The sequence below is a fragment of the Chiloscyllium plagiosum genome, chromosome 29 (genome assembly GCF_004010195.1).
Source record: "Chiloscyllium plagiosum isolate BGI_BamShark_2017 chromosome 29, ASM401019v2, whole genome shotgun sequence".
Lineage (NCBI taxonomy): Eukaryota > Metazoa > Chordata > Chondrichthyes > Orectolobiformes > Hemiscylliidae > Chiloscyllium > Chiloscyllium plagiosum.
The window spans coordinates 40,974,378-40,997,261 of NC_057738.1; the positions used below are offsets into that span (position 1 = coordinate 40,974,378).

Consider the following 22,884-nt stretch of genomic DNA (forward strand, 5'->3'; position numbering starts at 1 on the left):
CCCTGTGCTCCCTCTCCCCAATGAGTGACCTGTCCCTGTGCTCCCTCTCCCCAATGAGTGACCTGTCCCCGTGCTCCCTCTCCCCAATGAGTGACCTGTCCCCGTGCTCCCTCTCCCCAATGAGTGACCTGTCCCCGTGCTCCCTCTCCCCAATGAGTGACCTGTCCCCGTGCTCCCTCTCCCCAATGAGTGACCTGTCCCCGTGCTCCCTCTCCCCAATGAGTGACCTGTCCCCGTGCTCCCTCTCCCCAATGAGTGACCTGTCCCCGTGCTCCCTCTCCCCAATGAGTGACCTGTCCCCGTGCTCCCTCTCCCCAATGAGTGACCTGTCCCCGTGCTCCCTCTCCCCAATGAGTGACCTGTCCCCGTGCTCCCTCTCCCCAATGAGTGACCTGTCCCCGTGCTCCCTCTCCCCAATGAGTGACCTGTCCCCGTGCTCCCTCTCCCCAATGAGTGACCTGTCCCCGTGCTCCCTCTCCCCAATGAGTGACCTGTCCCCGTGCTCCCTCTCCCCTCTGAGCGACCTGTCCCTGTGCTCCCTCTCCCCAATGAGTGACCTGTCCCCGTGCTCCCTCTCCCCAATGAGTGACCTGTCCCCGTGCTCCCTCTCCCCAATGAGTGACCTGTCCCTGTGCTGTCTCTCCCCAATGAGTGACCTGTCCATGTGCTGTCTCTCCCCAATGAGTGACCTGTCCCTGTGCTCCTTCTCCCCACTGAGTGACCGGTCCCTGTGAACCCTCACCCCACCTGAGCGACCTGTCCCCATGCTCCCTCTTCCTTATCGTTCTGTCACCATTTATGAACTGGTTTGAAATGATTACAAGTATGAATGCAATTTTTTAGCATTCTTTCGGATTGTTTACTCAGTCTGAGTCCGCTCAGCACCTCACCATTTTTCCAGAGCACATAGAAAACTTGAAATCCAGAATGTATTGTCCTGTTTTAACCAATTCACGTGAATCATTTGCTATTGCAGGGGAAGCTCATGCAGTCTGAGAAGCAGCCCCTCAGAGTTGTGTTAATTGAATTCCCACAACCATCCATCTGGAGGGTAAATTTTCTTTTCCTCATTGATATGGGTGTCTCTGGCAAGGCCTGCTTCCATCCCTAAATTGTTCTTGAGAGCAGTTACAAGTTGACCACGTAGCTGTGAGTCAGGCGTCACTCCCATAGGCTTTTGTGAACCATTGCTGTTCATGTGCTGTCAGTAGATCCACAATGCTGTTAAGATAAGAGTCCAGGATTTTGACCCAGTGATACTAAAGGACTGGCCATATATTTCCAAGTCAGGATGGTGAATGACTTGGAGGGGATGTAACAAGTGCTGGTGTTCCCATGTATCTGCTGCCCATCCTTCCAGATGGAAGTGGTTGTGGGTTTGGAATGTGCTATCTTAAAGATCTTCAGTGAATTTCATGCTATAGAAAGGATAAAAAGGGAGATAAGAGAGGATAGGGAGTTGTGTTTTTGATTAAATAAAACATTACTGTTTGCCTCAGAATATCTGAAATACTTGCCCACTGAAGCTATATGGGTGGAACTCACGTTGAGATTGTATTCGTCATTGGTGAGGCCACTTTTGGAGCACTCTGTACAGTTCTGGTTGTCCTGCGAGAGAAAGAATATTATTAATTTGGAGCGGGTTCAAAGCAGATTTACCAGGACGTTGCTAGGCCTGGAGAATTTGAGTTATAAGGAGAGGCTGGATAAGTTGGGACTTTTTCCACTGGACCATTGGAGGTTGAGGGGATAACCTTCTGGAAGTTATAAAATCATGTGAGGCATAGGTAAGGTGGGGGAATTCGCAACTAGCAGGTATATTTTTTAAGGTGAGAGAAGAAAGATTTAAAAGGGACCTGAGGAGCAACTTTTTCACACAGGGTGGTTTATATGTGGAAAATACTTCCAGAGGAAGTGGTAGTCGCATTTAAATGACATTTAGATAAATACATGGATAGGAAAGGTTTAGAGAGATATGGGCCAAATACAGGTAAGTGAGACTAATTTAGTTTAGGAAACTTGGTTGGCATGGAAGAGTTGGACCGAAGGGTTAGTTTCTGTGCTTTATGACTCTGACGTTTTGGGACATCTTGTGGTAAAAGAAGCCAAATAAATGCAAGTTTTTCGTTCTTTGTGTGTGTGTTGAAACATGGATTTGTTTTATGAGGAACGATTGGTCACAGTATTGTCTCACTGGAGTTTAGAAGAGTCAGAACCTTTGTTTGCAATTGACAAGATCCTGAGCAGGCTTGACAGGGTAATTGTAGAATGGATGTTTCCTCTGAGTGAAGAATTTAGAACTAGTCATTTGCACTTTTAAAAATAAGGCTTTGCCCACTTAGGGCAGGAATAAGGAGACTTTTTTTTGAGGTAGCTAGGCTTTAGAAGGCAGTAGAAGCAGCATCTTTGAAGATTTTTCATGCAGAGGTAAGTGCATTCTTGATTTATAAAGATGAAATATTACTGGAGGTAAGTGCGTACGTAGAGCAATCTGATCACCCGAGATCCTAATGAATGGCCGTGCTGTCTCAAGAGTTGAGTGGCCACCTTTTTGGTTCTAATTCATTCAATATTTTCTAATCAACCTGTTCAGAGATATTATGAGACACCAGTTGTTCCAGAGGTACTTGAACCTGTGCCTGCTGGCTCAGAAGTGGGAACACTGTCACTGTATGTTGGTTGACTCGCTATCCTATTCTTGGAGGAAATGATTCTTTGATTACATTTTGTTGAGAAATCATTAATTCTGTAAACAAGAGTTTAGACTGCGAGCCATATTTGTATACTCAATTATACAGTTCTGATAGTGCAGCCATCAAGTATAGTTTTAAGCTATTTCAGTTTCTGTCTGTTCTGTTAATGTACGAAGCCAGAGGTTTGATGTTGTGTCACTGACAAAAATCTAAATCTCTTTTCTGTTTTGGGCACACTCCACACAATTCAATTTGAGGACATCACAGTGTAGTTTTTAAGAGCTTTGCATGCTGATGTTAAATCAGCTTGTACAGTCACATGACCTTCATCCTCTTTACGCCTGTAATGAGAACCTGGGTCCACAAAGACTCTTGGAAGTTTTCCACCATTTTTTGAGAGCATGTTGCTGTTACTTCTCTTGAGGAAGAGTTTCTCATGTCTTAGATTCTTGTCAACAAATTTTAATGCCAGTTTTGCCGTACGTTTGTTTAACACTTTTTTTAGGAGCACCAGTCATTGTACCACTATGTCACAGAATCAGAATTGCTACAATGCAGAAGGAGACCATTTGGCCTCTCATTGCCTGTTCCCTATACAGAGGAACCTCGATTATCTGAACAGCACTGATAACTGAGTATTTCCTTTGGATAATTGAATGCTGGATAACACCGTTTTGCCACGCATTGGGACCTTGGATCTTGTCCGGATAATCGGAAATTTGGATAATGGAATGCCAGATAATTGAGGTTCCTCTGTATACCTGCACACCATTTAGATCCACTAATCACCCAATACTCTCTTGAATGCCTCAATTGAACCTGCTTCCACCACATTTCCAGGCTGCGCATTCTTGACCCTAACTACTCACTGAGTGAAAAGGTATTTCTCCTCACAACACATTTATTGCCTTTGCACATCATTTTAAATCTATGCCCTCTCCTTGTTTTTCTTCTACAAGCAGGAATAATTTCTCCCATTTCTTCTGTCCCCTTTTGAAAATCTGTATCAGATTTCCTCTAAGCCTTCATCTCTTCAAGGAGAGCAGACCCAACTTCTTTAGTCTATGTATGATGGATGGTGTAAGCTTCGTGACTGTTTTTGGAGGCAAGTGGGGATCCCGTACATCACGCTGCTGACTTTTGGGGAATCAGGAGATGAGATACTCAATGCAGAATTTCCTAAAATCGGACTTGCCATCTACTTGGCGAATCCAGTTCAGTTTCTAGTCAGCAGTAACCCCAGAATATTGGTTATGAAGGATTCAATGATTAAATGTCAAAGAGCAGTGGTTGGATTCCCTCTTTTTAGAGGTGTTCATTGCTTAATAACTTTATCCCATTGTTCTTGTCAAGTGTAGTATTATAAATGATGTTAATATTGGATGCTGTTTGAGCCACACTGCTCCTGAAGAATTTTTGTTCTCTGTACAATGGTCAACATTTCAGAATCTACTATCACTCCTGGCAGGATCCACTGTGTAAAGTTCCTCTGATTTCTTTATAAATTTAGCTCACAGCAGCAGGCACTTTTTTTAAGTCCTTCCTGCACTTCTAAAACACATGAGATGTCATTTAAAAAACAACTTATTATCCCTGTCTTTTTCTGCCAATGTGTTTCTGTGAAATTTACAAGAACAAATAGATTAGATTAGATTACTTACAGTGTGGAAACAGGCCCTTCGGCCCAACAAGTCCACACTGCCCCGCCGAAGTGCAACCCACCCATACCCCTACATTTACCCTTTACCTAACACTATGGGCAATTTAGCATGGCCAGTTCACCTGACCTGCACATCTTTGGACTGTGGGAGGAAACCGGAGTACCCGGAGGAAACCCACGCAGACACGGGGAGAACTTGCAAACTCCACACAGTCAGTCGCCTGAGGCGGGAATTGAACCCGGGTCTCTGGCGCTGTGAGGCAGCAGTGCTAGCCACTGTGCCGCCACCGTGCCACCCACGCATTTCTGTATTGCTGGAGAATTGATTCCCAGCCTGAAAAGACCTTTTAGTACTTTTGTGACTACTCGAAGCATTGCAGGTTCAAGAAGGCTGCTCACCACCACCACCTTTAAGGGCAATTAGGATGGACAATAAATGCTGCCTCAGGCAGGAATATTCACATCCCATGAATAAATAAAGTAACTAAATAAACTGAAAAACTCTGAATTTTTACAGGTGTATTTGGACAGACTTGGAAATAAATTGTTGTTCCTTCTATATAATTGGATCAAAATCCTGGAATTCCCTCCCTAACAGCACCGTGGGTGTCTCTATACTACACAGACTTGAGCAATTCAAAAAGGCAGCTCACCACAGCCGCCTCAACGCCCATCTAGGGACAGTCAATAAATGCTGACCAGTGACACCCATGTCCTGTGAATTAAATAGAGGGAGCAAAAATTCACAAGGGGCTTGATTGACGGATGCTTATAAGTTGTTTTCCCCAGCTAGGGAGTTCAGAACAGGGGTCACGTGTAATCTCCAGATTGTAAGGTTGGTCCTTTGGGACTGAAAAGAGGTGGAATGCCTTCACTCGAAGGGTAGTGAGTCTTTGGAATTCTTTATCCCAAGAGGGCTGAGGAAGCTCGGTCAATGACCGTGCTCAAGATTGTGATTAATCAATTTCTGGGGACATTGGGATGTGGTGGAAAGATGGACAATCTCTATCACGGTCTTGTGATTTGACCACAGAGGCTCCAAGTGTCAAATTATTGAGGGTGATTAGTATGCTGCTGTCCCTGTTGCACCTGGACAGCCTCAACTGGGGAAGTGGGCACTATCGGAAATTTGCAAGGACGCCACCATAAGACCATAAGACATAGGAGCGGAAGTAAGGCCATTCGGCCCATCGAGTCCACTCCGCCATTCAATCATGGCTGATGAGCATTTCAACTCCACTTACCTGCATTCTCCCCGTAGCCCTTAATTCCTTGTGACATCAAGAATTTATCAATTTCTGCCTTGAAGACATTTAGCGTCCCAGCCTCCACTGCATTCGGTGGCAATGAATTCCACAGGCCCACCACTCTCTGGCTGAAGAAATGTCTCCACATTTCTGTTCTGAATTTACCCCCTCTAATTCTAAGGCTGTGTCCACGGATCCTAGTCTCCTCACCTAAAGGAAACCCAGTGGATAACGGCCACCATTGAAACATTCTCAGAGGTGATGGTGAAGTGAAAAAAATGAAGAAAGAGGAAGTTAGTTAACTTCCAAACCATCAATAATTTGGGTCATGAGTGCAGTATTTCATGCCCGCAGACACTGAGCCTCTGGCTTTGATCACTGACACCCTCCCCCTTAACTATCACCACCATCTCAAGCATGCCCGCCAAACGAAAGCTTCTACTGAGCTGGGAATCTCCATACCAGCCTTGGCCTTACTCTGTTGCTACTGGAATGACAGGAGAGATCACAAAGTCACCTCTGATCAGAGCCTGTGTTACCTCCTGAGGCTGCCCTCCTATGTGACCCACAAATAACAGGATGTGTTTCTTTAAAATAACAAAAAGATGTAAAAAGTGAGAGAGAGGAAGAATTGTCTTTTTTTTTTTGAGCATTTTTAACTATCCTGAAATTTCCAAAACTTTTTACAGCCAATGGTTATCATTTTAAAATCTAGTCACTCATTTTTGTGGTGTTGGTTGAATTGTTTTGTGCGTTGCAGGCAGTGATATGAGGCCTGGATATTTTGGTCTGATAATCTCTCACTGTCGATTGTGCCCTTGCTTCAGTGACAAACTACTTGGCCGATCTTCAAGCCAGTCCTGGACAAGAGTGAGAAGGCAAAATTACATGGTGCTTTCTCCAAGGCCACTCTCGCACATTCCCTAGCAACAAGTTAAAGCCTTCCAAGATGTACAGAGTATAGGCAGTATGAGGCAGTGAGAAAAAAAGAGATTCTGCTAGAGAAGCTGAGTTTCTGTAGCAATCAGGAGAGAGAAACTGAGTTAATGGTTCATTTCATGTAAAGTCATATTGAACTCAAAACATTAACTCTGTTTCTGTCTCCATGGATGCTAGCAGACCTGTTGAATTTCTCCAGCACTTTTTTTAAAAATTTCTGATATCCACCATCTGCAATGCTTATAAAATGAGGCAAAGTTTTCTGTTTAAAGTGTGGCCAAAGACATCTTTGAATGGCATTAATATTCCAACCTGTGACTTGTAAAGTGACACGCTGTACTTTTCCACACTCTTGGATTCTATCACTTGGCAAACATTGTTACTTTCAGAGTCCTTACATATTTATATTCATGCTCTCTTTTGTGTGTCTCTGACAAATTGGAAATTAACAATGTGTTTCAGATGATAATCATTGCTCACTCCCTTGTGATGTATCCAGCAGTCCCACCTCTGTCTCCATCTCCACAGCAATGACACCAATTGAAAGTGAAACCAATTGGGTAAATTGTTCTTCAGTGACGACTGGAGTGAGTTTTGTGAAGATTTCAATGACATTGCCCCATGAGAGCAGGAATGAGTATTGTGGTGGGTCTGCTACAACCCTGGGACAGTGCCCATACAAGCATATTGTGTTGCTTAGAGAAGTAAAATGATAATAGGTGGAAATTGAGCACATAGGCAGTCAAAATGCATGTAAATTATTAATTTACTGATGCTAACAGTGGGGCTTTAAACAAAAGGTAAATGAATGAATAAAGTAAAACCCAGTCCTTCAATCAAATTAACTGGTTAGAGTAGAAAAATTAAACACAAATAAAAATAATTTTCCAATTAGGAGGTATTGTGAATACTGTACACGAGTGGATTCATTTCAGTGATAAACTTCAATCAGAACTATTTTGCAATGCACAAATTAAGGCAGATAATTAAATTGAAGTGGATACTGAATAAATCCCTTCACTAATGTGTATTGCCATCAGAAGTGCTTTTCAGTGAATATAAAAGAGCATAAATTTGAGATAGAGGATGCCATTGCTTCCAATAACAAACCAAATTTGCAAACTAGCTGCCTCTTATGTAGTTAAAACTCTCACAACACTAGGTTATAGTCCCACAGGTTTATTTGGAAGCACTGGCTTTCAGAGCGCTGCTCCTTCATCAGGTGGTTGTGAGGAGCAGCACTCCGAAAGCTAGTGCTTCCAATTAAACCTGTTGGACTATAACCTGGTGTTGTGTAATGTTTAACTTTCTACACCCCAGTCCAATACTGGCACCTCCGAATCATGGCCTTTTATAAAGACAGTGTCCACCTCACGCTGAGGAAGAGTCTACATAATCATAGAAACATACTGTACAGAGGAGGCCCTTTTGCCCATCGAGTCTGTACTGCCAAAAATGCATTAAATCTCTCCTAGTCCTACTTTCCAGCACTAGGCCCTTATCCTTGAACATTATGACTTTTCAAGTGCTCATCAAAGTACCTTTTAAAGATCTTGAGGTTTCCCACTTCAACTACCTTCCCAGGCAGTTCATTCCAGACCCCTACTTCCATCTGCTTGAATAACCTTTACCCCAAGTCCCCTCTAAACCTCCTGCCTTTCACCTTAAAATTATGCACCCTTGTTATTAACCCTTTGACCAGGGGAACAGCTGCTTTCCATCCACCCTTTCCTCGGGAAACATTTGCAAATGTGGAGAATGTCCAAGGGTGGAATTGAACCCAGGTCCCTGCTGCTATGAGGGGTGGGGGAGAAAAGAGAAGAGGGTTCTGGTGGTTATAAATGAACAGATACTAAAAGCAGTGCTGAAGGTCTTCAAAGGACAAACCAAGCGCTGGAATTCATTTCTAGAGAAATAGAATTAAAAAGCAGAAAAGTTATGTTAAACTTGTATCTAACGTTAGGTTTGAATACCATAACCGGCTGTAGTCTCCATATTACAGAAAAGGTTATGGAGGAAGTGTAGGTAAAGCAAGAAAGGTACATTTAAACTCAGATGCAACCTGCCAGGAGAGATTGAACAGTCTCGTGTTCTTTTCCCGAGAACAGAGAAGACTAAGGTGTGTCCTGGTAGAGGTCTTCAGAATGATGAAAGAATTTGATCGGTGTTTTCACTTGAGTGATACCAGAACTAAGGGCTGTAATCGGGAGACAGTCACTGTATTCATTGGAGTTTAGGAGGATGTGCAGGCTGGGGTAAAGGTGGGGTTACAGGATTAGGGTGGGGGTCTGGGTCTGGGTATGGGTACGATGCCCTTCAGAGGGTTGGTGCAGACTAATTGGACCCAAATGACCTCTTTCTGCACTGTAGAGATTCTGTGATTCTAAATATAATATAATAATATAATGTTATTGAAATATACAAGATTTATAGACATGATTTGGAGATGCTGGTGTTGGACTGGGGTGTACAAAGTTAAAAATCACACAACACCAGGTTATAGTCCAACAGGTTTAATTGGAAGCACACTAGCTTTCGGAGCAATGCTCCTTCATCAGGTGATAGTGGAGGGCTCGATCGTAACACAGAATTTATAGCAAAAGTTTACAGTGTGATGTCACTGAAATTATACATTGAAACATTGATTGTCTGTTAAGTCTTTCATCTGTTAGAATACAGTGATAGTTTCATTTCTTTCATGTGTAAATCAGAAAACCTTTTTTTAAAGTTGCATTCTCGGGTTAGCTGTTAACAATGGTGATAGCTAGACAATATGTTGAAGGTGTTAGCCCCCTGTGTTCTCTGTCTATGACCTGATGTTTAGATTGATTCTAATCTAAAAAGTGAGATAACAGAGTTTTACATAAATTCATGCAGTTTTTGAGCTCAGAGTTCTACATGAATATATGCAGTTTTTGAACAAAGTGCAATGTAACTCTGCAAGTACAAATTCACCCCACAAAATATATGTGTGCATATGGGTCTTTGTGTGTGTGTGTATCTGTCTGTCTGTCTGTCTGTCTGGGGTGGGGGTTGTGAGTGTGAAGTTTGTGTGTGTGTGTGTAGTGAGCTCTGCACTCACTACACACACACACACACACTTTTTCACACTCACAACCCCCACCCCAGACAGACACACACACACACACACAGACAAAGACCCACATGCACACATATATTTTGTGGGGTGAATTTGTACTTGCAGAGTTACATTGCACTTTGCTCAAAAACTGCATATATTCATGTAGAACTCTGAGCAGAAAAACTGCATGAATTTATGTAAAACTCTGTTATCTCACTTTTTAGGTTAGAATCAATCTAAACATCATGGCATAGACCGAGAACACAGGGGGCTAACACCTTCAACATATTGTCTAGCTATCACCATTGTTAACAGCTAACCCGAGAATGCAACTTTAAAAAACGGTTTTCTGATTTACACATGAAAGAAATGAAACTATCACTATATTCTAACAGATGAAAGACTTAACAGACAATCAGTGTTTCAATGTATAATTTCAGTGACATCACACTGTAAATTTTTGCTATAAATTCTGTGTTACGATCGAGCCCTCCACTATCACCTGATGAAGGAGCGTCGCTCCGAACGCTAGTTTGCTTCCAATTAAACCTGTTGGACTATAACCTGGTGTTGTGTGAAAGATTTATAGAGAGCTTGACAAGGTTGATGTGGAAACCTTTCCCATTGTGGGAGAGTCTAGGACCATTGGTCGTGACCTCAGAATAAGAGGTTGCACATTTAAGTCCGAGTGGAGGAGGAGTTTCTTCTCTGAGGGTAGTAAAACTGTGGAATTCTTTATCACAGAGGATAGTCGAGGCTGGTCATTAAGTACATTTAAGACTGAGATTTTAAATCAGTGAGGAAATCAAGGGTTATGGGGATAAGGTGGCAAAGTGGAGCTGAGGATTTTCAGATCAGCCACGATCTCATTAAATGGCAGAGCAACTGCGAGCTGAATAGCCTTCCTTTGCTCCTTCAACTTATGGTCTTATGTGCCAATGATTTCAACAGGGAAATCAGGTGAAACTACCTATGCTCACTCATTACCCGTGTGCCTGGTCTTCATGGGTGAGCCTATATGTTGAAAAGCCCTTGTATTTTCTCATATCCAGATAGTCATTTGAGCCGAATTCTGTCCTTGTCTGATGTTTTTGAATTCCATGTAAAACATTGGCTTTAAAATTTTTTTAAGCCTTTTAAAGTTTGCGATGTGAAGATGATTCAGGATGATACTAGCTATGCACTACAGATGTTATCTGGCTGTAAGAAGAGTGTTCTTTTCTAATATTTTGTTGGGATGGGTACATTGCTGATTATCTCGCCAGCTGTGAGATGAACGCGACTGATTGCCTACTGATAAAACTGATAGATGAGCGAAGGTGACCATCTAACTTGGACTCCGGCGTCCCAGATTGCCAAAAGCTGACAGATGGTCGGAGGCCTGCATCCTCTGGGATCTGTAATGCACCCACCAATCAAGACCTACTCCTTGGGTGGATGCAGCAGGAGAAATTAAGTGCTCTTCTTTTTAATCATCGTATTCTGGGGAGAGTTGGATCACAAGGGCAGAGGACTGGCTTTCAGAGGCCAACATCTGCACCAGTCACCCCAACCGTGCTTCCAGTTGATGCCTTTAAATGGCCATTAACTGACCACGCAGTGGCCTTAATGGTTGCCAAATGAGGAAAGGCCCCAGTGGACCTTCTTACCCAGCATTTCATTACTGAGATAATGACACAGTATGTTGGCCTTCATAGTGAAAGGCATCAGGCACAGGAACTAGGATGTTTTCCTGCAATTATACAGGGCATCAATGTGACTACACCTGGAATATTATCTGATTTGATCTCCTCATCTGAGGAAGGATCGAGGGAGTGCAGTGAAGGTGACGGAATAGATTCGTGTGATGGCAGGACTGATGTATGAGGAGAGAACTGTTTTCTTCCTTCGGATTGTATTCAGTAGAGTTTAAAAGAACGAAGGAGGATTCCATTGTGATCTATAAATTTCGAACAGGACGAAACAGGTTAGATGCAGGAAGGACGTTTCTGATGGTTGGGGAGTCTAATCACTTTCCCTTGTCTTAATGGTTTTATATTAGCAACACAATTTGTATGTTTGTTTCTTTAAAAAAAATGCTTAAAATTTCCCAAAGTTTCTGGTTTCTCCCATTTATTGGCTGTTCCCAAGAGCTTGTGTGTGGGTGGATGATTGAAGGTTATTCTTGAAACCTCGCAGTGCAGGAAAGTAAAACTCTAGGGTTTTTTTTTGTTTTTGGTTTAACAGCCTCTGTATTTGTCCCCTTTTGGTTGCAGCTGCGTAAACAGACCACAACCCTAATATTATAACTTTCAACACTCGCTTCTCCATCACTTACGCAGCAAGATTATCATGAGAAGGTGAATGGCTGAAGTTCTTAAGTCTGGTCCACCATTCAATAAGATCATGGCTGATCTGTGGCTGAAGTCCATGTACCTGCCTTTGGCCCAGTCCCTTACTGCTTAATAAAAATGTTTCTACCTTAGATTTAAAGTTTCCAACTAATCTTGCATCTACTACCATTTATGGAAGAGAGTTTCAAACATCATCTACCATTTGTGTGTAGGAATGCTTCCTAACATTTCTCCTGAACAGTCTTGCCCTAATTCTGAGACTATGTCCCCTAGTTGGAGACACTGGGCTAATTGTGCCTCTGCTTTGTGCTGAGATCTATGAATTTGTCTAAAACACCTCAACTTCTGCAGAAGCTGGAGATCTGAAAGACAACCAGAAACTGCAAGAGAGACTCAGCAATGGAGAGGGAAGATTTGGCTATCATGTCAGATTCAAGGGCTTTTGTCCCAGGCCTAGTGGTGAAGGTGAACAAGGGAAAAAGGGACAAACAGACAAGTTACAGTGAAGAGAAGAGCAAGATTTCTCTCAGGAGGCCAGAGCTGAAGAACAGGTGGCAGTGGATTAATCATAAAGTGAAAATATTATTGGAAACCTGAAATTACAACAACACCAGAAATGCTTTAATAAAACAAAAAAACTACAGATGCTTGAAATCTGAAATAAAAACAAATTGCTGGAGAAACTCAGGACCATGGGACTCGAAATGTTAACTTTGCTTTCTCTCCACAAGTGCTGCCAGATCAGAGTTTCTCCAGTAATTTCTGTTTTTGTTTGCTGGAAATGCTTTCGCTAGTTCCCCAACCTTATTTGGTCCACTTTAAATCAGGGCTTATGCCCGAAACGTCGATTCTCCTGTTCCCTGGATGCTGCCTGACCTGCTGCGCTTTTCCAGCGGCACATTTCCGCCACTTTAAATCGGCAAAAGCAAATTGGCATTCTCACACGTTCAGAGTGTGTAAGATGCTCTTTCTCTCGTGCCTGCGCACACGTATCCACAATCAAGCTGAACTTTTTAATCAAGTATTCTGTGGAATTGAATAAAATTTGTCAAGGCTGTAGAATTGTTAATTTAGTTAAGGGAAAACCAGTCACAAAGGACTCCCATCAAGTGAAACTTTCCTGTTCATCTTGTGCTTATTTGATTTTCAGTGTATGAGCTATAAATTCCCAATATGAAAGCCAGTTCATATTTGATAGGTTATATTAATTTCTCCTACTTTAATCTTGTAATCACTCCTGACCTGCCTAGATTATATCTGTCTTAAAATATATTAATGCTTGATATTTCCTACTTTGGGCTTCTTTCTTTCCAAATAGATATCATGCCGTCTGTCTAATTTATTTGCCTTCTGCTTCCAAGTGAGTGGAACTGCCTGGAAGCAATTGGATGCTGGTTCAATTGGATCTTGCTTTTACACAGTCATCCAATGTGCAAGAATACCTGCAAGAGGCAAGACATTGGCACAAAATCATAATGCTGATTTGGAGCGCTAGCGTGGACACAATGGCTGAATGGCCCCTCTCTTCATTATAAGACCTCTGTGAAGCAACATAAGTGTTCAAGTATTGACAAGAGACATTTTGTTGAAGTTTTTCATTCAGTACTCAGCAGGACAATTTGCAAGAAATTCCAAAGTACAGGATAAATATCTTTTAAATTTTACTTCGAACACAAATATTGCTTCCTTTTACTTTGGTATTTCTTGTGAATTGCCCTGATGAGTGCAAGACAATAAACTTTGACAACTGCTTTCAGCAATTCACAGTTCTGTACTGCCAAACCACATTGCTGCTAAGGCTGCCAACAAACAAATTAGCAATGTTGTTACTGTTCTTGTCTTGTAGGGATTCTGTGGTATTGTGACAAGTCTACACTGACCCTCCAAAGATTAACGCACCCAGACCCATTCCCATACTACTCCGCATTTACCCCAGACTAATGCATCTAACCTACACATCCCTGAACATTATGGGCAATTCCACATGGCCAATTCACCTAACATGCATATTTTTGGATTGTGGGAGGAAATCTGAGCACCCAGAGGAAACCCTCACAGACACTGTGGAATGTGGAAACCCACACAGACAGTCGCCTGAGGTGGGAATCGAAATCGGGTCGCTGGTGTTGTGAGTTAACAGTACTAACCACTGAGCCACCGGGCCATCCATCATAGTAGAGATATAGAACATAGAACAATACAACACAGTACAGGCCCTACTGCTCTTTATGCTGTGCTGGCCTTTTATCCTAGTCTGATCAGACTAATCTACATACCCTTCATAGTACTATCTTCCATGTGCCTTTCCAAGAGTCGCTTAAATGTCCCTCATGTGTCTGACTTTACTATCGCTGCCAGCAGTGCATTCCATGCACTCACCATTCTATGTAAAGAACCTACCTCTGACATCTCCCCTAAACCTTCCTCTAATTACCTTAAAAGTATGCTCCCTCGTGATAGACATTTTTGTCCTGGGTAAAAGGCTCAGGCTATCCACTCTATCTATGCCTCTCAACATCTAATACACCTCTATCAAGTCACCTCTCATCCTGGTTCACTCCAATGAGAAAAGCCCTAGCTCCCTCCACCTTTCTTCATAAGACATACCCTCCAGTCCAGGCAGCATCCTGGGATATCTCCTCTGCACCCTCTCTAAAACTTCCATATCTTTCCTGATTTGAGGCAACCAGAACTGAACACAATATTCTAAGTATGGCCTAACCAGGGCTCTATAGAGCTGCAGCATAACCTCGCAGCTCTTAAATTCAATCCCCCGCTAATGAAAGCCAACATACCATATGTTGCCTTAACAACCCCATCAACCTGGGTGGCAACTTTGAGGGATCTATGGACATAGACCCCAAGATCCCTCAAAGTTATTGAGATCTACAGCACAGAAAAAGGCCATTTTGCCCATCATGTCTAAAATTTCTTTGCATTCAAAGTTTGAGCGAAGATTTGTAGCTCGGGTGCTCGTTGTTGTGGTTCTGTTCGCCGAGCTGGAAGTTTTTGTTGCAAACGTTTCGTCCCCTGGCTAGGCGACATCATCAGTGCTGGGTACCCAATATACCAACCACGACAGCGGACAGCTGAAACTGACAACCAGAAGCGGCAGGGACAGACCACTATAAACACCAGAGGAAACATCAAAGAAGCGCTTCGCAGGAGGCTCCCAAGCACTGATGATGCCGCCTAGCCAGGGGACGAAACGTTTCCAACAAAAACTTCCAGCTCGGCGAACAGAAACACAACAACGAGCACCCGAGCTACAAATCATCGCACAAACTTTGAATCTTATATGTCTCAATCCCCTCTCAGACTTCTAAACTCAAGGGTATACAAGCCCAGTCGCTCCAGTCTTTCAGCGTAACGTAGTCCCGTCATTCCAGGAATTGACCTCATGAACCTATGCTGCACTCCCTCAATAGCCAGAATGTCTTTTCTCAAATTTAGAGACCAGAACTGCACACAGTACTCCACGTGAGGTCTCACCTGTCCTGATGCAGTTTCGTTTGTGTGTGTTGGGGTGGTTGCTTTCGTAGTTTAGGACTTGGTCTGTGTGTGTGTCTTTCCTGTATACCCTTGTAGTGAATTCTCCCTCCATCTGGTGTTCTCTGTACCATCACGTCTAGGAATGGGAGTTGGCTATCCTTTTCTTCTTCTCTCGTGAATCGGATTCCTGTGAGTGTGGCGTTGATGATCCGGTGTGTTTTTTCTATTTCCGTGTTTTTAATGATATGTCGATGACACGTTTGTAATCATTAAAAACACGGAAATTAGAAAAAACACACCAGATCATCAACGCCACACTCACAGGAATCCGATTCACTTCTCCATTATGTCTCATAAACCCACCCCACACTCTTGTCTCCTCTCCTTCAAGGAAACCTTCTATCAGTTGCAGGAAGGTTATTGCAAGGTTATTCATCATCCCCAGCAATACTCTTAGCAGGCCCTTGACTTGCAAACCTATAGCAAACTCCATCCTGACTCTTTGAGGTTGCTAGGCTGGTTAACTGGGGAAATGGTTGGTTATATTTCTAAATTTCTGATAAAGTGTGTTACAGAATGTTAATTGTATGCTAATCATGTTTAATTGGATACAGGTGGTGGGTGCTAATTGAATTGCTCACTTGTAATGTGTTTTGTGGTACAGTGGTAGTATCCCTACCGCTGGACCAGGCAACTTGGGTTGAAGTCACACCTGTTCCAGAGGTGTGTAATAACAGGTTGATCAGAAAAATAGGTTTTGTTTTTAAAAACTGCACAGTAGTTTCATTGTGGGTCAGATGGTAAGTTTGCCTGTGAATTTGAAGGTTGTATGTTTGGTTCCTGTTCCAGAGCTTGTACACAATCAAGTCCCTAAAGGACTGTTGTGGTGTAGTGACAGTGTCCATATGTTTGAGCCAGGAGGCCCAGATTCAAGTCTCACCTGTTCCAGAGATTTGTAATAACATCTCTAAAGCAGTTGATAAGAACATACCTACAAGTGAAACGAGTTGGATGTGTTGAGGAGGAAATAGGCCTCTTGTGCAGTGGTAGTGAGCCAAGAAATTTGGGTTCAAGTCCCATCTGTTCCTGAAGTTTATAATAGCTGCTCTGAACAGATTAGTTAGAAAATATCCAGTCCCTCCCTGGCTGTTACGTCATGAACGTGGAACCATTCCTGAAAATATTTTGGTTTCAACTGGTTGTACAAAAAGGGACCCAATGACACACAACTGGACAACAGATAATCGGCAATACATTAGAGGAAAATTCAGCTATTGATCATGTCAAACACTGCATATCAAAATCAAATCATAAAGGATAACTCATCTTCTCTTAATAGTGCTATGATTCTCTTTATTCCACTGGAGAGGACATAGGGCCTTGGTTTAATGCCTCATTAGAAAGACAGCACCTTTGGACTGTGGCGCACTCTTTCAGTACTGTACTCGCATGTGAACCAAGGTTTTTAGGCTCCCGTCTGGTGTGGGACTTGAAACACAGTTTTCCAGCCAGAGAACAGACTTCATGTTGAGCGATTGGGTTGTGGGATGGGCGCCGCATACAGTGAAGAGTTGGGGGAGAGTTGATGTCAAAGACAAATTAAAGTTCTTCTGATCGAAGTTATTAGGTAGTGAAGGCTATTTAGAGTGATGTCAAATAGCACCATGTAGTGGTCAGATGCTGCCTTTGCACTGTGACTTAACATAGAAAAATTCAAAAGAGAATGTTTCTGCAACAAATTGCAATGACACAAATGCTTGACAACAGAAAGTGGGGGAGTTTGGGTTGAATTGCATGTCTAATGTCAGGTACATTAAACTCATGTTTAGAGAGAGAGGGAAATGGATATACAATCTGCTTCATTTTTACTGAACTGCATGACTTTAGTGGACTTGCACTTATCAGTGCAGCTCTGAAACCATCAGGACATGACCAGGAAGGTATACAGCCTTAAAGTTCTGTCTGTTTTCATTCTCTATGCAATATTTTCTGTTTATTTGCACCTGCCTGATTAAAAATTACTCCCAAATATCTGTTGCTAATGTTTTAACAGTTCATCGCAACAGATATGGGATATGGAATATCAAGTAGAGAGTTCAGCAACAAAGCAGTCTTTTTCATCTGTTCTTAACTTGCCCAATGAATTTTATACAAATGTCCATGCAACATGCCCATCAGTTTAATAAGATCTAGGAGCAGGAGGAGGCCACTCAGCCCCTCCAGCCCTGCTTAACCTCTCAGTGTTATCATGGCTGACCATAATTTGGCCTTTATCCACTTTTACTGCCTTCCTTCCCATCATCCTTGACTTTCTTGTTGCTTGAAAAATATCCTTTGAATTTGGTTTTGAATATATTCAAGGAGAAAGACTGCAGGAAGCTGCAGATGCAGGGTTTGAGGATTATTATGTACAAATCACAAAATGCTTCAGGATGTGCAATGGAATTTTTTTTTAGATTACTTACAGTGTGGAAACAGGCCCTTTGGCCCAACAAGTCCACACCGCCCCACCGAAGCGCAACCCACCCATGCCCCTACATTTACCCCTTACCTAACACTACGGGCAATTTAGCATGGCCAATTCACCTGACCTGCACATCTTTGGACTGTGGGAGGAAACCGGAGCACCCGGAGGAAACCCACGCAGACACTGGGAGAACGTGCAAACTCCACACAGTCAGTCGCCTGAGGCGGGACTTGAACCCGAGTCTCTGGCGCTGCGAGGCAGCAGTGCTAACCACTGTGCCACCGTGCCGCCCATGTTGGGCTTTATATCAAAGAGAATGGAGTATAAAACAGAGAGCTCTTCCTAAGAGCTACATAAGCTACTAGCCAGATCACAGCTGGAATACTGTCAACAATCTTGGTCTCCTTATCTAAGGAAAGGCCTTGGAGGCAGTCCAGAGAAGGTTAATTATGTATGGAATAATTTCCTTATGAGAAGTGGCTGAGTTTGCGCATTAGAAATTCAAAGACTGAGGTGACCTCAATCAAACGTGCAGGATTCTGGTGGGGCTTGACAGGATAGTTGAGGAGAGGTTGCTTTCCCCTACTGGGAGAGTCTCAATCCAGAGGGCATAATCTGAGGACAAAGGGTTGCACATTTAAGGCAAAGATGAAGAGGAACTTCTTCCCTCAGGATGGTGAAAATTGGGTGAGAAGGCAGAAAAGTGGACTTGAGGGTTATCAGATTAGCCATGACCTCATTGGGTGGTGGAGCAGACTCGATGGGCTGAATGGCCTGCTTCTGCTCCTATATTTTTACGGTCTTGCATTTCACAGACTGACAGCCCTCTGTGAGAGAAGAAATTCTTCATCGTCTCCATTTTCAATGAGCAATCCCTTATCCAGAAACCCTGCCACCCCACCCAGCTCCCCCACAAGGGGAAATGACCTCTCACTATCCATCCTGTCAAGCTCTCCCACAGTCTGGTATTATATTGCAGTAAGATGAGCTCTCACTTTTTAAACTCAGATGGATGTATGCTCAACCTTTCTTCACACAATTGTCCCCATCTCTTTGAAGCTCTTGTTTTTTTTTATGCTGCATGCGGTTTTCTGAAAGACAATTCTTCCATTCAGCTGCATTGCTGCACCGCAGTCAGCCCCATTAAATTACTGCATGGCTGCAGACTTAAGTCTCTGCACTTGTTCCAAAAACAAGGTTAGAAGGTAGAGAATGGTTTCTACTCATCCCCTCACACCCTCAGCTTCATACCCACCACATTTTGCTAAATCACTGGTGTCACCCGGTCATTTGACCATCGTTTGACCTGATGCACCAGTTATAGAAGGATGTCTTCGCCTCCAAGCAAGTTGCTCTAGATTTATTTTCAATGTTGTTGTGTCTTTATATACTGTATTTCTGAGTGAATACTTTTTGTTGTTGCAGTTTCACTGTCACATTCCTGAAGCGCTGCAGGATATCGTTCATTAATAAAATATTTCCTCCTTTGCACCAGATAACTTTCCCCAGATGGCTCATCAGAAGCGCTTCATTGAGCGGAAATACAGACAGGAGTTGAGAGAAATGAGGCGGGAAAGAGAGCAACAGGAGAAGGATCCCAGTGAGACCGAGGAGAGCAGAAAATAAATGAGTACATGAAAACTGTGGCATATTTACCTCCTTAAACAACTGCAATTCCAGCCACGTTTGCCTTTGGGGACATAACCTATTTTTAATGTGAAAGTGAATGAGGAGTCATGAAATGTGTGCAACAAGCCTGAGAGATGGTGTTCCACTCTTTTATCAATGAGGTATGAAGCTCATAGTCCTGACCAGGAAGCATTATCTAGACCGGGTGATTTGTCTCTTGTTATTTATACATGCATTTGAATGCATCTTATTTTATCTTTAATTATTTGGTTCCCCACTTGAATGTTTGGAGTCTTGATTTTCAAAACAGCTGTTTTTTTACTTTAACCTGTTGTTTTTTTATTTTGGGGAATTGTGTGTGTGCGCGCGCGCGTGCAACTTGACATCTGTAACACCTTGATAATAGATCAATAAAATACCTCCTTACTCATCAAAAAAAACCCTGCTTTATGGGACCAGCATTTTGCCCAGAATGGAATGCAAAACGTTCAAGAAGTAATATTGTGCTTTTGGTCAGATTTGCTCTGTTTAAAACTGTATATTGAGTGTAAATCTTTGTACCATTACTTATTAAACCAATTAATTCCATCACTCGATATAAATACATACAGCAAAAAAAAACACTTAGCATGTTCAGCATTGGTAATAATCTGAAGATGTGCTGCTACCTGTAATTGAAACTTGACTGAAGCAGAGCTCATTAAATGCACTGATTTTACGATTGAATCAGGATTTAGTGTTTTTGCATATTACGCACTTGCCCTTGCATTTAATGTATCCTAACCTCGGAAGTGGTTTGTTACCCTAAAGTACTTTTTGATATGATTAAAGTTTTAAGACTGATCAGAATACCTACAGATTCTATGCCTTGGTAAAATTGGACTTTGTTTCAGATAGACATTTCCTATTGGTTTTATTTAGATCCAGTTCCATGGTGACGGACTGTATATATAGCTGCAAGATTCCTAAGGCCTTTGCACTCATTTTGTTCTCAAAGAATTTGACACAAAGCATTGATCCTGCCTCCGAATATACAAGAGTCTTTTCACACAGCTGTTTTTAAATAAGGCTTCCTGTGAGAATTTTTCTGCTCACTCAGTTGGATTATGTATTTTTTATAAAATAACTTGTCAGAATGTTAACACATTAATAACATTTGTCGACTTTCTTGAATTCTTGTCAAATTCTCTTGGAGAAGGGGGTAATTTGTTTTAAGAAAGGAGTGAGCCACAAAGAAGATGAAATTTGGCATTTCAAAAGAAAATAAGCTTATTTGTGATCTTACAATTAGGAGAATGTTTTCATGATTTCTTTTTGCTGTAGAATGGTTTTGATGTTTTGAATTCAGTGCAGGAGAAAGAGAAGGAATTTCAAATCGGAATAGTGATTGGTGCTCCCTGTGACCCTTCCTGACCTCATGAATGTCTGGAATGGTAATCTGGCAATTAGTGGTGCATGCTAACAGGCATCTGCTGTGATTTTTATTTCAGTATAAAACTGCAAACCTCTTTTCAGGGCATCTTTTGAACGTCTTGACACGTGGCATTTTCGAACAAATGGAATCTACCCGTTTACCAGCCCAATCCAGGAGAAGCCAGTTTTCTTGCAAAACCACTTACCGAATGTGTTCTCGCAAAAACTCCATCGCCTGTTCTTGCTGCATGTTAATCAGTATATTCCTCTGTGTGTGTGTGTGTGTAAGGTGCTACAAAGCCTCAGAGGCTGGGGGTGACCTTATAGAGATTTATAAAATCATGAGGGGCATGGATAGGTTAAAGAGACAAGGTCTTTTCCCTGGGTTGGGGGAGTCCAGAATTGGAGGGGATAGATTTAGGGTGAGAGGGGAAAGATATAAAAGAGACCTAAGGGGCAACTTTTTCACACACAAGGTGGTATTTGTATGAATGAGCTGCCAGAGGAAGTAGTGGAGGCTCGTACAATTGTAACATTTAAAAGGCATCTGGATGGTATAAGAATAGGAAGGTTGTCAAGTGGGACAAGATTGGGTTGGGATATCTGGTCAATATGGATGGGTTGGACCGAAAGGTCTGTTTCCATGCTGTACATCTCTATGACTCTATGACAGTACTACCAGTTCAATATGTGCTGTTCCACCAGACTTAATCAATGACTGGTTCAAAAAGGGCTAATGATACGACATGAAAGCCAAGTCCGAACTTGAAATTGCATTGCCTACAATGGTAACTGAAGGATAAATGGCAAACTTCTAGTTTCTCACGTGTGTCAGTTGCTTTGATTTTTGAAGCAACCAGTTTGTTTAAACTGTTACTTTTTAAGACCTTAGGAAATAGGAGCAGGAGTAGGCTGTTCAGCCCCTTGAGCCTGCTCTGCCTTCAATAGGATCATGGCTGATCTGACATTCCTCACATCCGATTTCCTACCCTTTCCCCATAACCCTTGATTCCCTTATTGATCACGAATCTATTTCAGCCTTAAATATGCACAAGTACTCTGCCCAACATCTCTCTGTGGCAGAGTTCCAAAGACTCTCAACTCTGATAGAAGCAATTCCTCCTAATCTCTTTATTATGAGTTTGTGCCCTCTGGTCCTAGACTTTCCCGTGAGGAGAAACATCCTCTCAGCATTTACCCTATCAGGCTCCTTAAGAATATGTTTCAATGATATCACCTCTCATTCTGCACTCCAGTGTGTAGAGTCCCAACTTGGTTAGCCTTTGCTCAAAAGGCAATCCCTTGTAGTGTTGGGCTTAAAAGTGATGTCATCAAACCAGACTGTTAAGAGTTAATTAAACGTGATAATGAAGTGCAAAAGTTGAAGTAAAGTGTAAAACTGCATGAAGATGAGATGTAGTGCAAAAATAGCCTGTTTCGTCTCGAGTGGAAACTACCTGATCTTGAGAGCTGGTGAGAACCATTCACTTGTACAGTCAACGTGGGGCCACTTAGACTTGTTTTCCATTGATTTTTGGGGGCTGGAAAAGTATTGAAGTGATTACGAATTGGGGATTCAGCATACAACCTTTAGTGTTAATATCACAGACTTTGTCCTGCTCAGAGAAGGTATTCCTCTGAAAACATTATTCTTTTTAGATGCATTTTTTTATCATTATTCTTTTGTAAAGTGTGGGTGCTATTTGCAAGGCTAGCATTGTTGCCCATCTCTAATTGATGCAATTAATAGTCAACCACATTGCAGCGGCCCGAGAATCACATGTAGGCCAGACCAGGTAAGGACGGCAGATTTCCTTCCCTAAAGGAGAATAGTGAACTGCAATCAGTTCTAGTTTCATGGTTCCATCACTGATGCTGGCTTTATTTTTCTCTCCTCCTCCTTCGGATAATTTGACATTTCTCTCTGGG

General features: G+C 42.4%; 1 protein-coding gene across 1 annotated transcript in view; it reads left to right on the forward strand.

Moving 5' to 3' along the window:
- drosha (drosha ribonuclease III) overlaps window positions 1–20,268 on the forward strand; it is a 182,247-nt gene extending 161,979 nt beyond the window's left edge. Inside the window, exon 32 of the mRNA XM_043719624.1 lies at window positions 19,409–20,268. Within this exon, the coding sequence (XP_043575559.1) occupies window positions 19,409–19,539 (131 nt within the window). The 3' untranslated portion in view covers window positions 19,540–20,268. The remainder of the gene's footprint in view (window positions 1–19,408) is intronic.
- The last annotated feature ends 2,616 nt before the right edge of the window (window positions 20,269–22,884 follow it).